Raw genomic sequence first — 16,640 nt, forward strand, 5'->3', positions numbered from 1 at the left:
AAATAATAAAGAAATTATTCTGTGCCAAGCTTCCTAAAACATTTTTTAAATGTTCATTAGTGGATACGATATCTTAAAATGGTGTTAAGCCTTCTACTGAGTTTAACTGAGTTATATAAAACAAAGTACAATGCAAAACCGTGTACTTTTCCTTCATAAGATCAGTTTTCTAACTGGGCATAGCTTTTTAAGGGTAATTCTCATCATGTAGACGTGATCAGCATTATTTACAGGTTTTACATTTCTTTCACGTCAAATCCTAAACTTGTACCACTTTACTAGAATGAAATATTGATGCTATTAAACACCATGAAATGTTTTAAATAAGATGTTAAAATAACATTTATTCATCAACCTTGGACTACTATAGTATTTTAGATCACTGATTTAACAACTAAATTTCTTCTTATCACATTCTATGCCTAACACTGATCAGGAGAGGCTGAAATTTAACTGTAATTACAGTCCAAAAAGACAGGTTTTCATTTTAGTTCCTCATAGTTCAGAGAAACACTTAAGGGTAAATACAAGTTTGAAGCTTAAAATCCAGATTCTCCCAGCATGTGCTTAAACTCACCCTGCTTCACATGCAGACCCTCGGCCGGGCACTACTCTCAGGACCGTGTTGGCTCAGATCAGCATGGAGGTGACAGATGCGGCATTCATTTAAGGAGTGGTGCTGGGTTATCTTATTTTTGTTAGAGAAGGATACTGTGGGGAAAATATTCTCCACTTAATCTATTTTACTTTCAGCAAGGTGTTACCTGTAAATATTAAGTTACACACACGCAAAACTCACTAGGTACTTTAGCTGCATGCATATAAATGAAACGAGGTAATCCAAACTAAAAAATGGAATTTCCGGTATCTTTTCTCTTCAGGCAGAGGGGAAAAAAATATCCAAGGATTTAAAATTCCAACCCAGTGGTTTCAAAGACAACAAAACATCTCCCATCGAGCTCCCATTTAAATCGGTGGGGTAACGAGAGTAGAAATTACAAGTTAAGGTACCGCAGCATGAAGAAGAAAAATAAGCAGTTATGCCATTTTCAATACAGAACCTATTTCCAAATCGCTCAAAATGCTTTAACTTCGAATACTGTAAATTCTCCAAATTTTTTTACCTTACTGAGATCTATGACCGCTTTGTGAAACGGAGAAAGTGCAGATATGATTACTCCCAGTTTCCTCAAGGCTCAAGAAGACAGCAAGGAGAAGCTGTGACCCTCTCGAGAACAGTGGCCTTCCTTATTGGACTGAGGCAATAAAATCGATTCACTGATAATGCATTTAATTTCTCTCTCAGCAATTAATTGTGTACCTATGCTTAATGAGAACAGTATAAACAGTCAAGATAGGCGTGTGGCAGATGAAAAGAAATTTTTTTGATCTTAAGCTACGTGGATTTCCAAAGTGCAAAAATGGGGGCTGGTGGTAGGAATTCTCTGGGGTCCACTAGCTCCTTGCTTGAATCACACAGCAATTCACCTCCTGTATCCACTCCTACCCTGAACTAGAGGGCTTAGATTTCTGGCCTCTGGATGCTCAGTACCCACTTGCTTGGATTTTAACTGAGGTCCCGACTTTCGCATTCAGTGGGAGCTGGGGACATAACCCTCCAACCCTCCCCGTTTTCAGTCCTCCTAGAAGACTCTTAAAGGGGTCCTTTGAAGTTTTGCCATAGCAGAGAGATGCTAAGCAGAAGAAATAAGGTTTCCACTTACTTCCGTCTTCACGGAGCTGAAGGCATCAGGTCAAAGGTTCTGGGATTCCCCACACCTGGAAGAGCCCTTCGCCTCGCCTGGCCTCTGGTTTATACACTCCTACCCACCCCTCTAGGCCCAGGCCGATCCCACATTACCACGGGTAACTCGACTCATAGCTGCAGCTTCCTCAGGTGAAGTCGGCCTCTCTTCTAAACCCTGGCACCATATCACAGCCTTATCACATCGTTTTATACTGTTCGTTGCTATTGTATACGTGTTAGTGATTTCTCCCCAACGAGATTCTAAGCGATGTAAAAGCTTTGAGTCTTCTATTTCTTTCTTAGTTATCCCCAGGAGTGTCAAACACCATATACTTCCAGGATGCTGAATAAACCCAAACACCTGCTGGGGATTGGCTAGTACCTAGTTCACCTGTTCAGTTAAAGAACGAGAATAAGTGGGTAATATATTGGTATTTCTTCACCGTATTCTGCTTGTCTTGGTGGGAAAAAAAGAGCTTTCACACTTACTGAGTTTAAAGAACAATACCAAGAACTATTCAGCAAGTAACACTGTGATAGGATTCTGTCCTTCCTGCAAAGACGGCAGAATTCTGCATTGCAAAAATACCACTTCTCCGTGGTCATTTTTAAGTCTTTTGTCGTTTACGGACAGTTCTGGGTGTACTCTGATGCTTTTGCAAATATGTTCCTATAAAAGGGTTTCATCTTCAAGGAATTCATGGAAGACTCTGACAAGTACAGGTTTCTGGTAACTGACTGTACTGCTGAACTGAATGAATAAGCGTTTTCAGAACTCTAATGGAAAACTGATAAACTCATAAAAGTGCTAACAAAAGATCAAGATGAAAAAAAATTAATTACATGGGACTGAGTGAACTGATGAGGATGATTATAATTTTGGTGACTTTGTTTGAATAAAAAAATAAATAAAATTAAAAGAAAATAAATACCACTTCTCTTTCCCTGAGGAGTCTTTTCACATTTCAGTAAACTATCCATGTTTGATTAAAATGAAAATGTACCAGGCCATAATTGATATGTTTGACTGAATTATTTATATTTTCAACAGGTGGAACATGAGAGGTCCTAGTGTTAGTCAAAGTTTTATATGTTTAGTCCCACTATTTTTCTGGTTGTCCAAAAATGAATGTGACTTCTAGAGAAAGTACTTCTGAATCTTTTTAGTGCTTCCATTTCTGACATCTGTATCAGAAGGTAATGGGTGTAAGTATTATGTAGTCCATAAAAGTATTCCCTCAATAAAAGGATAGTGTTCTTTGCCCACAGTGGGCCTATGTTTCCATCTATGTTGGATCATTGTACCAACATGGCGAAGAAAGGGAATTTCACTAACAAAAGATCAAGATAAAAAAAAAAATTAATTACATGGGACTGAGTGAACTGATAAGGATGATTATTTTTGTGACTTTCTGTCTGAATAAAAAAAAAAAATCCCACAAGGATTCAGAGGCAAAAAATATACAAATCAATTTTCACTGCAAAGTAAAGGAGCTGTTACAGTGGGAGATTCCTGGACTGAATGTCAATATTATGACACAGCGTGAGTGTGTTTCGTGTTTGGTCATCGCAATCACTGTTGCTTTTGTTGTGGTCATCCATTTACAATGCTTGCTGTCAGTTTATTTATCTCTTGTAAAAGTAAAATACAGTGTGTGTGTGTGTGTGTGTGTGTGTGTGTGAAAAAAAAAGAAAGGGAATCCCAACCCAAAAGACAGACATAAACACTGCCTGCAGCCTTGAGGGTTAGACAGCCGCTCATCCACAACCACGGCTCCACCTCTTATACCATCAAACCAGGGGTACTGGGAAAGAGTCCAAAGGAGCCAGAATTTGTTGTTGTTTTCATTGTTTTCCACAACTGAACCCCAGTGGCACCTTTGGGTGCTGATATAACCTTAAAATTTAGCACAGCTTGTCTTTGGGTCATCCAATCTTTCCCTTGGCTGTCTGTTCATTAAACAAAACTGACTCTTACCACCTAAGACATGGATTTGGAAAGAACAGAAGCCCACTGCTTTCTTAGCTCAACTGGTTGGAGCATGAGGTTGGTGAGGTCCCAGTCTCACGTTTGGCCTTCAGGCAAACGAGACAGCTTAGCTCCATGCCAGAGCCTATTTGGACCTATTGATTGCATTGTTTCTTGGTCAGTGACAGCACCTTTAATGCTAACCTGCCATTGTTCACAAAATAAGGCAAATCAGTACAGACGCTTGAGTATTGAAGTAGAGGTCTAACTCAAGATGAATATCCTACTAACGTGGACGTCAACGTCTCCCTCCTCGCTCTCATCATCGTAACTATGTATCAGGGATCCTACTTAGGACTTCATGCACTTTACCTTATCGTCTTTTAAAACCCTATGAAGGAGGTACTATCATTACTCTTCAGATGTAAGAAAGCTAACGTTTACATCACTTTGCTGTACACCTGAAACTAACACAACATTGTAAATCAACTATACTCCAATAAAAATTTTTTTAATTTAAACACACACAGAAAAGAAAGCTAAGATTTAGAGAGATTAACTAGTGTACTTAAGGTAATATAACTAATAAGTGTTACATCAGAATTTGAACCCAGGAAGTCTGACTACAAAGCCTGACCTATTTCATATAATTCACATTAATCTGTTTTACTCCAAAGAGTATCAAGCACCACTAGATAAGTATTACAATAATCTATAATTTGAAAAGACAGCTCCTGAGGATAAATATCTATAGGACACAAATATCTCTACAACAAATCTCCATAGGAATGATATGCCATTTGTTCTCTAAACAATATAAATGCAAACAGTCTCAGAGCTGAGATGACAGATCACTTTGAGAACTCTACTACATAGAATTGTCACAATGTTAAATACTTAAAGTTAAAATGTAAGAAATAGCACAAACACTAATAAAAGTTAGAATTCACTCTCGATTCATGTAAAGGGAAGCAAGGGTGAGCTGGAGCAAGAATACATCACCATCCTCACATCCCAAGGGAGCCCAGGGTGGCACTTCGTGACTTCGAAGGTGGGCCTAACCAGTAGATCTGGGGCTATACTGTACCAAGGAACCCAGCCTCCCCAAGCACAGAGGGAGCCTGGGAGAGTCTTGGAAGGAGACAAATGGCCAACATTGAAAACACATGTCTATCAGCTTGCTGGGCCAAATGAAATAAAGCAGCAGAGATTGGCCTCGTTCTGGAAACAGATAAAGGTGGCTTTGGACAATGCTATACCTGGACCCCTTCCCACCCCACCAGCCTGGTGCTCATTATGTATTTAAAATACATAAAGATTACATGTATATTTTTATGTTATTAACGGTGCTTAGAGATAGGGAAAGTCCCTATCACAGCTGAAAGAGATGTCTCTGTCTTTTGCCAGAGAATGTGTTTTACCAATTAAATGGGTAAATAGGCCCTTTTCCCCCTCTGTGGGTAAAGGGCCTCTTGTGACCCTCTATTGATTAAGACTGCTGTGGAATGTTATTTGCAATCTCATTGCATAATGGAAATCAGGAGGTAGCTGTCCTGGTTTCTGAAGACAGATTGCTGGTAGCTGAGACAAATCGCAGCCTCTTTCGTCACTTACTCTTCTCAATCCCCTGTCAATGTGTATCTTACAGTCCAGGTTTCTTAAATCGGTCTGCTCCACTGTCACAGGTAATAAAAATGAGGAAAAGTGATCCTCTGAGTGACCCTGCTTTAGGAACCCTGTTCAAGTGACCATTCGCTGATCATCACTCCTGAGCCACACATTATTTACTAAGGAACACAACTTCCAAAAGAGCACACAATTAAAAATAGATCCATACAGCAGCTGCTGTGATTATGACCAATAAGAATAGAAATTCAACCAGGCATGAATCAAAAGAAAAAAGGCCGCTGCCAGACAGAACATTGTTCAACCTCATTTTTGTCTTGTGCACTTTGACTTGCTAAGTCAGCCAGCGGACGGTTTGCACGGAGCAGAGTTTCTCAAAGTGTGGTCTGAGAAACAGCAGCATCAGCATCACCTGGTTACCGTTAGCAATGCCAGGTCTCAGACCCCAACCCAGACTTACCGACTCAGAAGCTCTGCCGGCGGGGGTGGGGTGGGGACTCAGCTTCCATGCTTCACAAAGCCTCTGGGTGATTTGGATGCATGCTAGAGTTTGACAGCTACCGGGCAGGAGCCAGGGGCAGCCCTCGGATGCTAAGTCTTCCCACAGAAAGTACAGCTGTTGGTTGTAAAAAGTTATCTTCTGAAGAGTCTGGGAAGAAACCAGTCCTGAAACCAAATAAAACCACTGCCATCTTCAATTGTGCTGTAAGCTAAAACTTCTCATTAAAAAAAATCAAGTCTTGGGCTTCTCTGATGGCACAGTGGTTGAGAGTCCGCCTGCCGATGCAGGGGACACGGGTTCGTGCCCCGGTCCGGGAAGAGCCCACGTGCCGTGGAGCGGCTGGGCCCGTGAGCCACGGCCGCTGAGCCTGCGCGTCTGGAGCCTGCGCGTCCGGAGCCTATGCTCCGCAATGGGAGAGGCCACAATAGTGAGACGCCCGCGAAACGCAAAAAAAAAAAAAAGTGTATAGCACTGTCACAAGCCATTCTCTTAGAAAGACTCCTCACTACTTTCAAAACAACCTCGTTATTATTTATTTATTTAAATTGGATCAAAGATTCTTTAAATTCTATAGTGCTTTACGACTTTCAGAAGTTTCACACACATGATTTCATATAATCCCATAATAACCCTTTTTTCCCCTCCCCCTTTATTGCCTCTCCCCTCTTCCCTCTCCTCACTCATAGCCGCTAGTTAAAACAAACTTATTATTTAAAACACTCAAAAGATAGGCATTAATCACTACGTAACGTCTTAAGAGGTCTTCAGTATTCACTGTAGGATGTCAGATCTTTCGAGGCTAGGAAAAGGGAAAGTAAGAAATACTTAAGTTCACCGAGTTTAAAATCTGCTCCACCCAACAAGTCACGCTGCTCCTTTAATGGTCTGAGCACATGACCACTACACTGGTTCTAAGTTACTGCATGTCGTAAAAGCCACCACCTGTGAGGTGGGCCTGTATCATGTGAGTCTGCCTTATGGCAAGGTGTTTTTGGTAATTCATTAATTCAGCCCCTTTGTTGGTCCAAGAAGGGGCTCTATGAGACCAAAATTCACTCGAGAGCTAATAGTGCCTGGAATGCCTCTAGCATTGTTTTCACTTTTTTTTCAAATGATAAATGACCTTAAGAAATCAAAGTCAAGTAACCTATCAGTAAGGGATTTATTAAATAAATGATGCTCTCTTCATATAATGAAAAACCAAGCAGCTAAAGTTTTACAGTTCTCAGCCCTGGACAAATAACAGAATCATCTAATGATCATTTAAAATATACCAATGCCAGGGCTCCACCCCAGTTTCATTGGTCTTGGGTAGGGTTTGGGCTTTTTTAAAACCTATCCAGGTGATGCTAACAGGCAGCTAGGGTTGAGAATTACTGAGGTGAATCTATATTAGCCAACATGGAAATCTCTCCCAGGCATATTGTTATATGAAAAAGAAAGCCATAAGACATATCTATTAATAAAATTCTGTGTGTGTATGTGACTTCACAAAGAGATATGTGTTTGGATGTGGTCTCTTTCCATTTTACGCTATTTACTTATTCGTTGCTTAGACTTTTCAAAATGAGAATGTGCTCGTGTCTTTTACTTATTTAATTTTTAATTTTAAAAATCTGTTTAGAGGAAATGTGAATTGGTAGGAAAATGAGGCAGCACATGAAAATATAGGAACTCCCAAAATATACCACCTGTCCTTTCTCCCCTTCTCCTTCCTTCTGTTCCTTTTTGTCAATGAGTACAAAAGTAAAATATACAAAATCCCATTTCTGTTCTATCTACCCAACACCTACTATTTCCAATATCGGGGATTGGGGTGAGGGAGGTGGAGGAAGTGGAAGGGGTAGAGAGATATGGTTCATTCATTCATTTATTCAGCAAACATTTATTAGGTTCCCAGATAGGCCCATACTAGGTGCTGGAAATAACAGCAACAAACAAGATATATATGCCCTCATGGTTATCATGGATATCATCCTGCCCTCGTGGAGCTTTGTTACATGTAACAAAGAAACTTAATGTAGTGGAGAGAAGTAAGAAAAGACTTCCCGAAGTGGAGGTAGACCTTTATCTTGGGAGAAATAGCGGCCACTAGAACTTTAAGAAGAGGAGTGGCACGACCACGTCTGCATATTTACGTGTCTCTGTGGCTTCGGGTTGTGTCAGTGACCATGGGCCGTGACCATGGACCATGCCCTTTTCCCCCTCTACCCCAACGTAAGGCCACTAAGAGAGAACATCCATCGTCTCTCATCCGAGGTGAATAGGCTCTTTACAAAATTAAATTAGAGCTTGCTACAGGAGCAAAGCATTGACTAAAGGAATCTATCTTTCAATTTTCCCTTATCTGTTTGCCATCAAATAAGATTAAACACGAAATGTTACCTCTTGCTGAGTTTATCGATTGGGCTCATTTTTCTGCCCTTCTAACTAGATGAGCCTGAATATGGCAGATATACCTGTTCAGAGTTTACAGTTAAGAAAGCCCATTGTATGCAATAAGTAACTCGCAAAATGCTTGGCTTTATGGGAGTGGTTACTGCAACTAGTAGAGTCTCTTGGAAGAAAATCTATCTTTGTAAATATAGCAGGATAGGCGAGCACATCCAGGGTAACGGGATGCTTCATTGTACTTCATTTACTTAACATGAAGGTCAGTTTTAGCCACTTATAACCAGGACACTTCCACATGGTGAGAAATTATCTAGAAGTAATTCTAGATAATTATAGAATAATCCACACGTGGATTTCTATTTGATTGCTTTGGGAAGTATACACTACAGACTATCTAACCCCCATCCTTCAAGAGCTGAAAATTAATTCTCTAGGTAAAGTTCACCAGAAAAACATGAGAAAGAGAAATTATATATGACACTGTCCTTTTCTAACCCCAATGCATCTATGTGGACATCAATATGTGTTACCTCCTACTATCAATGTGCTATTTTTAACTTATAATGTTCAATCTTTGCTCAAAGTAAGACATATGATTAGTGTTTTGAGGAACAGATTTGCTCTAATTTAAAAGAGAGGGGTGGAAATGTTCTAGAAAGAGGAAAAAATCCGAGCTCTTTATAAAACATATGCAAATTCCTCGAAACTGCTTTATAAAACAAATTTAAATTATGGGCTTCCCAGTCAACATTTCCAAAAGGCCCTCTCATTCTTTTTTAATTCTTTTCAAACTAAGCAGTCTCCATCTGAGAGCTGGACCCCTCTTTTCTTTGGTCTCTCTGCAACACGGGCGCCACTGAAATGGCATATTAACCCTCATGTAGGTTGGAGCAGTTCTGGGTTCGCTACTCTGCAGTTATGGGTCACATTATCCTAATGGATCCTACTGTTATCCAAAACCATTAACTTGGTATAGGGATTAAACAGTCACCTAGGTGACCACTCTGCCGCCATGTTAACCCATATATGACACGTGTGTGTGTACGTGTGTGTGTGTACGTGTGTGTGTGTACGTGTGTGTCAAGGCTGCGTGTAGTGCTTCTGAAAAGTTCAGATCATTGAAGTCTTTTCTGTGACTCAAAACTTGTTTTCACTCCCAACACACCTGACAAATGAGACACTTCAATCAGTAAAAATGGTTCTAGGGAGGGGGTTGGGAGACACACACTCACTCACTGTGTCGTCACATGAAAAGCCTCTGAGGTAGTTTTGATAGCCTACACACCCGCCCCCAGGGCATGAGGAGAGAGGGTGTAAGCCCCGCCCACACTCAGGGTTGACAATCACTTGTTTAGTGTGGCATTCAGTGCCCCAAGGGGCGAGGCCACAGGCCAGCTTCCGCCCCACACCCACCCCCCAATGAAGTCTGGCTCCACCCCCTGCCCAATTCTCCGCTGAAGTTAAAGGGCTGATTTTACCATTTGCCCCTGAGCTTTGATAGGAAGAGAAACAAAGACAGGGCAACATTCCTTCCCTCTAGAGAAAAGCAGGACCAGCTATACACCACAGCAGAGGAGCTGCCCCTCACCGGGACAAGGTGCAGGTTCTGGGGAGCTAAATGAACCTCCCCCCAATACCTGAATCCCCTTGACAAAGACAAATCATTTCATTGCACCGCAATTAGCGATCCCACGGAAAACAGAATCCTCCTCTGACTTAAACACAGACATGTTGTATGCAGATAACTGATAACACATGCATAGCTCCTCTCCTGAAACAAGGCTTCGATTAGGAGAATGGAGAGGGATACGAGGCCAGGAGAGGCTGCCACAGGAGGGCCAGACTGAAGGAAGAGGAAGATGGGCATGCCTGGGGGACTTTGTCTCCTTCACAATGTAGCCCAGGCAGATAACACATGGCTTTACCGGGACTGTCCAGAAAAAGAGAACTGGGACCTTTGGAGATTACTTCTGATTTCAGCCCAAATGTTTTCTATACAATTTTAAACAGATTCCAGCTACATTCTAAAAACCCCAATTAATGCTTGTTGTTGAGCAGGACAATAAGTAATTCATTAATCAAGACCTGTTTACATCCCTCATGGTCAAGGTTAATTGTGTTTTTCCAAACCAAGATGCTCGACCTTCTGTGACTCCATTAATCCAGGAATAAGTGGCACTATACTGATATCCAGGCATCGTTTTAGATACTATGGGTCATATGCCGTCCTGGAGGGGCCCAAGCGCCATAAAACTGTCCTAAATGTTTCATTTTATTCGGGTCATAGCATTTGTTTAATCAAATTATTATCTTTCAAAATGGAACTGTAAGCGAATCCCCAAAGCATTAATCTGCTAATCACTCCTTTGATAACTATTCTAATATGTCACGTCAGTCCTAGCATATGTGTTTAAACAGAATATATATTCACACATAAAGTGAAACATTTTCTATTCCAGGAGTGACCATCACCATTTCATAATTAATATCAGTGTGGAGTGCTGGCTGGAGGTCTCATATGAATCGTCAAAGTAAACTAAAGTAGCACGAGAACAATTAAGTTGTAATTATCAATTCACAGTCACGTGGTTCCAGGTTCAGCTGGAAGATGGGCTGACCACCTACATCTTCTCACTTACTTGTAAAAGACAGATTTTTCAAGCCCCGCTTATTTGGTTAATAAATGTATCTGCGTCCATATATTCAATGCTCATTCCGGGCCAGCATACCGGTCTTAGTCATGACATCTACCGTAATCAACATCTCCCCCTGGCTAAAAGTCACCCAGTCCCTGTGCTTTGGTAAAGGGTGGCAGCCCCTTCATGTGCAGACCACAGTCTCGAGAATTGACCTATAGCACTGGACTCTGCCCAGAGTCAATGGTGTTGTAATTCTCCCACGTGATCAATAAGGTCCCTCCAGAGTTACCCAAGAATTGGCCAGTCAGTGAGAGAAGAACAAAGCAAAGAGAAGCCAGGTCTAGAATGCATAAAAACAAAACCTACCCTTCAGTTGGCCCGATGTCCCCTTTGGCAGCCCAAGCAGACGAAGGACACGGTCAGGTCCTGGTGGAATCCTTCACCTGCATTATCTCATTAAATCATCCAACAACCTAACACAGTGTTAACATCCCCATTTTACAGATAAGCTGATTCTGCAGCAAAATTAATGTAAACAAGTTTTGAAAACCTCAACTGAGCAATTATCGCCTCCATCCCACTCCTCAAATCCTTGCCCACTTTTGGCACCAGACTCCAGGAAAGAGACAGGATTCACGGGAATTACGATGGGATTGATGGGAACCAGAATTAGTTTATAAGGGGAGAGTAACAGGAGGGAGATGATCCTCACGAAAGTTTCCCCTTCCCTAAAAGTGGGTGTTGATGAGTTAAGAACAGAAAAGAGATGCTTTGGAGCATCGGGGGAGGGAGATCAAGTCAGAGAGGAGAAGAGAACTGGGAAACTGGCTGGAGCTGGACATCACCCCAGAGCCGAAAATGCCATGCGGCTCAGAATCAGGATGCTGGGAGAAATCCAAGATCCCAGGATGCTGGGGTAAACCTGGAGCTCCTGGTTGTGAATCTTGCCTCCAGGCAAGGGGTCAATTAGCCCAAGAGAAATCACTAACAACTTTCCAGTTTCCCTTGAATGTTTCCAGAGATGGACAATTAGAGCACCCTTGGCTGCCTATTTTAATCTTGTGTCCTCCTCCTTGCCAAGGGGCTCTTCCTAACGTCTGGCTCGGATATCTCAGGCGTTCCCTGACGCCTGTGTGTGACTCCTCAGCGCTCCTTAGACACAGAGAGCTTCTGCTCGGCAGCCTCCTCACCTGAGAAAATTTCATCCACCTGAAAATAGTCACTAAGGGGCCTCTCACCATGCTCTCCTCCAAACTTAGGGAATTCATACAGAAGCTGGGGGGATGTTACAGACATGAACCGGAGTAGATGGTCCCCCAAGACAGCTTCCAAAGCGGAAAGCTTTTGATTCGAACCCTTCTATTTTCTGAAGTCAGTTTTCCATCGCTTTGTTCATTGTTGTCGCTATATCTGTCATCTGTCCAACGTCTCCATATTCTTTTAATATTTTTAAATCTAATATGCACAGAAACAGCTTCTCACAATATTAAACGAAGACTCATTAATTCAGAGTAAGCTGGAAAAGTCACGTCCCACTGAGTAAAAAATCAGAGTGAAAAGTATTTTCAATTTTTAAAATTATGTCTATTACAAAGGACTACATAACGGATGTTAATAAATAAAATGAGAACGTTAATGAAAGATGAATAACTTTATGTTTATGGGACTTTATGCTTTCAAAATATTGTTCCATGTGTTGTTTTATTTTGCCAATTTTATTCAAAATGTAATCTATAGATAATAGATCATCCAACCTAAACCAAAAAGTCTCGAATTATCCTGCTAAATCTGAACTTTTAATTCAACAAGAATTACATATAATTATTCTAAGTCTGCATCAGAGCAGTCTGAATTAATGAGGTTCTGCTCTACTGTAGCTATAACAAACCTGACAACTTTATGGCCATCTTCTAGCCCAGAGTGTCACTCCCATCTACCCATTAGTAATAAATACTATTTCTCCACACAGGAACTTTTGTCATAACACAGCATCCCACGTTAAAGAAATTTCACCAAGTAAATTATCTTAAATCTCAAATACCATAGAAATGTTTGATCTGATAAATGAGCTAAGAGTTCATCAGACCCTCGAAAAACACTTGCTTTGCTTTAAAATAAGCCTCAATAAACAGCATATCCCAAGATACTGAGGACCCGACATGTCATAGAAATTATCACCTTTCTGTTTGTTCAGAAAAAAAAGATCACAATTAATCCAATTCATTCTTTTTAAAAACGGAACTAAATCAACACTTGTAGAAACCTAGACACAAACCCCTCTCTGTGAGGAAACTGTGGCCCTGAGAGGGTCTACGAGCATCTTCACCACATTTGCTTTCCTCTTAAACCTGCAGTTGGAGTCAGGACAATTTATTGTCTTTCCACAATGGTCAGAATTGCCTAGTGCCTTTACCTACCTTAAAAAGTCTTAAAATGTTAGCCACCATGATGGACACGGAGCTCGCAGCAGCACCTATGACGCCAGAAATCTTGTCGGGCTTGGTGAAAATGGGTGGATCTCCATTAGCACACTTCACGTCAGAAGCATCTTTCTCTATCAAAGCCTGCACGAACGTTAGTGACTGCTCCAAAGCGTAGGTGTCCCTGGAGCAGGTGTCGAGGATCCGGACACCCAGAGTGATATTGGAGAGGAGATCAGGGTCCTTATTAATCTGGTCAATTGCATAAAGCATGGCCTCCAATCTGTGGATCCCTTTTTCCTTCTTCAGCTCCCCACAAGGCACCCCTCTCTCTCCCTTTGCGTGGACAGGAAAGAGACCTCCCAAAATGATGTCCCCGTCCACTCGTATGGAATGGGCATACTCTTGGCTGTGAGTTCTTTGCATCAACGTGAGGATCCAGTAGAACTTGGCAGTCAAGAGGAAAAAACAAGGACAAGAGGCTGATCGCTTTCCCTCGAATACCATTTTCTCCACGGGTGGTGTTGCAATCCAAGACCCAAAGTTTATTCTTGCCACAGAAGAAGCGGAACCACCTGAGGCTGTACCTTCTGGAGGCTACCATCAGGGCCCATGGGGAAAAGGCTCTGTGGGTTTCAGCAGGTGTTCTTGATTTGAATGTCACAGTGAATTTCCATCAGACCCCAAGGTTCAATTTTATTTCCATATAAAGTCAACTTGCCTGGAATGATGCAAAAATTAGAGCAACAGCTGAGGTTCTGATGTTGGGATGAGGTCACCAATTCACATCCTTGAAGTCAGCCGTGTAGCAGAATTATTCCTGGGAGGCCAGAAGCAAAAAAAGAAAGGGTTCAGTTCAAAGGGTCTACGTTTTTCGTATTTGAAGCCCTGTTTGCACCGACCTCTTTTTTATTGGTTAATTTTCCCTATTCAGTAAGAAACTAATTCTTTTTGTCCCCTTATGATTCTGAACACCTGGCTGCACAGCATCTAAACAGAGAGATTGATGACACTTGTGGAGCAAGGGAAACAGAAACGTATCAGAAACTAGGTTGATTCTCCCAAATCAGAAAGCATTTTTATGTACCATTTCATTTCAATAAATCCAATTTCTGTGAAGGTAAAAATCCTGAGATTGATGGCATGAGTTCTTTTCAAATCCGTTTTTACTTTTTACAGCTGTCTGAATTTAGCATTTAAATTTCGTCCACAAAATCAGAATGAAAGGCTATTTTCTGTGATGTATTCAACAAGCCAGTCATTTGTTAATGACATTTTTGGTGCCTCAGATTTCCCGATGGGAAAAAGTGATTATTCAATCACAAAAAAAAAAAAAGAGAAAGGAATTTACCCAAGGAGCCCAAAATGTATAAGTTTTAGAGCTTGTGAAAAGATTAAACATAGAATGTCGGCTATTTTGTGTACATTATCTTATTGTTCTCTGATAACAAAAAAATGACTTGAAAATTAAACACATAGGGTAGGTTATGTGTGAAAATACTCCTATTACCATTGTCAGAGTTTCCTATTAATTTGTCAGAGTGGAAGCAATGGGTACGGTTACAGCTCTGAAGCAAACGTTTCTTGATCCTAGAATCACTAGAGAAAATCAGAGCTAGAGGTCTACTGAAGAGCTTCTTAATTTTGTCAGACTCAGTGGGGAAAACAGTTATTTCATCAAGACTAGAAATAACCTAGAGTGAAAACATCTACAAGCAAATCTATAGGAAAATTTTATTCTAGGACCTTCACTGTTAAAGAATGCCATGAGATTCTTTACAAGGACTTCTGTGGAGGTGTAACTGAAAACAAGAACTGACTTCACATAAGGGAATCTGATGTTTGAAACGCACATGCAGTTAAGAGAATAAACAGCACCAACATATTTTGGTAGGAGAGTTAATCTAATGTTCATTGCTCACCTATTTATACGTATGGGTTTGAAACCTGAACTTTGGACAACTCTCCTCTACCTTAGCCAACCAGCATCTGGTTGTGCTTTCCACTCATGTGTTCAATTTCCAGTTCATAAAATTTTCGTTCCTCCCCAACCCAAAGGAAAGGATGGTGCCTCTCTAGAGGCCAGGTGAACATATATCCAAAAGCCTTCAGAGAAAGCTGCACTTTTTTCACTTTTAGATGAGGAAAGGGGGCTTGTTGTATACACCTGGAGCAAACTCAGAAATACAGTCCATGGCCCAGTCTGCTGGGACAGTTCTCATCTGCCTGTGACAAGCATTTCCTGCCTCCTGGCACATGCTAAGCCCTGGATTTCCCGTATTCGGCCTCGAAATACTTCATCCTTTTCTGATTTTTCTCACGACTTGACTAATATTCCGTCACACGTGATTCTCTTAGCAGCTGCTTCTCCCTCAGAAAATCTGTGATTTGGCAACAGTCTGACCTCAGGCATTCCACAAAAGGAAACACAAAGTTAACTTGACTTTCTGTATGAAACCATTTAAGTGATGGACCATGGATTACACCAACCACCCATTACGAGAAGGAGGATTGTGCTTTACAGTTTCACGAGGAGGACCAGTTAGAAGACAGTAAAATCTCATTAACTCTGATGACTAATTCAGGGCTTGTGACCAAGTCCACAGGGCTGGGCTGACCCTGAGCGTATCCCTTCTGGCAGAGCACAGAATGAATGGATACTCGAAGGAGAAATGATGAAGGGGAAAAGGAAGGGGACATGCCGTTCTTCAAGCCACCTCCCAAGTACTTAAAACACTTCAGAGAATAAACGGTTTTCAATTATAGACGACCATAAACTCAGTCTATCTGCTAATTACAAATCATCCTTACCTGTGCTACTCAGGCGGCATTAACCTAGTTCCACTTGTTGTACAGCCATGGAGGTAGTAAAATTGAATTTCTTTTAAAGGTATTCATGTCTGCAATAATTTTTAGTCTCTTTAGCATCTCATAGGTCTGTTTAGAGCTTCAAGTTAGGGAAAGATTGGGGAGTAAATAACAGAGAGACAGGAGTTAGTTTTGTTTAGTGGATGAATGCACTTAAATGGAAAACAAGAGGTGCCATTTTGGTTGGGATTTACTGGGCAGTTTACTTGGATTTTTGCTTAAATCTCCTCCTTTGCAACACAGAATTAAAGGCACATAACCGCTCTGAAGCTCGGTTTTCTTGTCTGTAAAGGGGTGCCAGAACCTGCCACAAGGCACACACGGAGGAAAGCGCGGTAGCTGGCACAGGGTAAGTGCTCGGTGAACAGGAGCGATCGTTGCTAATCTAGTCTGCAACTCATTTTCCACTAAAGCACAGCAACTTTTTCCATATTTGCCCAGTTGGTGAGATTGTTACTGAAAATTTTTGTCACTT

General features: G+C 41.3%; 1 protein-coding gene across 1 annotated transcript in view; it reads right to left on the bottom strand.

The window, feature by feature from the left end:
- Nucleotides 1-13,804, bottom strand: part of GRM8 (glutamate metabotropic receptor 8) — a 751,547-nt gene extending 737,743 nt beyond the window's left edge. The window contains exon 1 of the mRNA XM_065884462.1: nt 13,295-13,804. Coding sequence (XP_065740534.1) covers nt 13,295-13,804 — 510 coding nt within the window. The remainder of the gene's footprint in view (nt 1-13,294) is intronic.
- Nucleotides 13,805-16,640: the final 2,836 nt, after the last annotated feature.

This window comes from Phocoena phocoena, chromosome 9 (genome assembly GCF_963924675.1).
Source record: "Phocoena phocoena chromosome 9, mPhoPho1.1, whole genome shotgun sequence".
Classification (NCBI taxonomy): domain Eukaryota; kingdom Metazoa; phylum Chordata; class Mammalia; order Artiodactyla; family Phocoenidae; genus Phocoena; species Phocoena phocoena.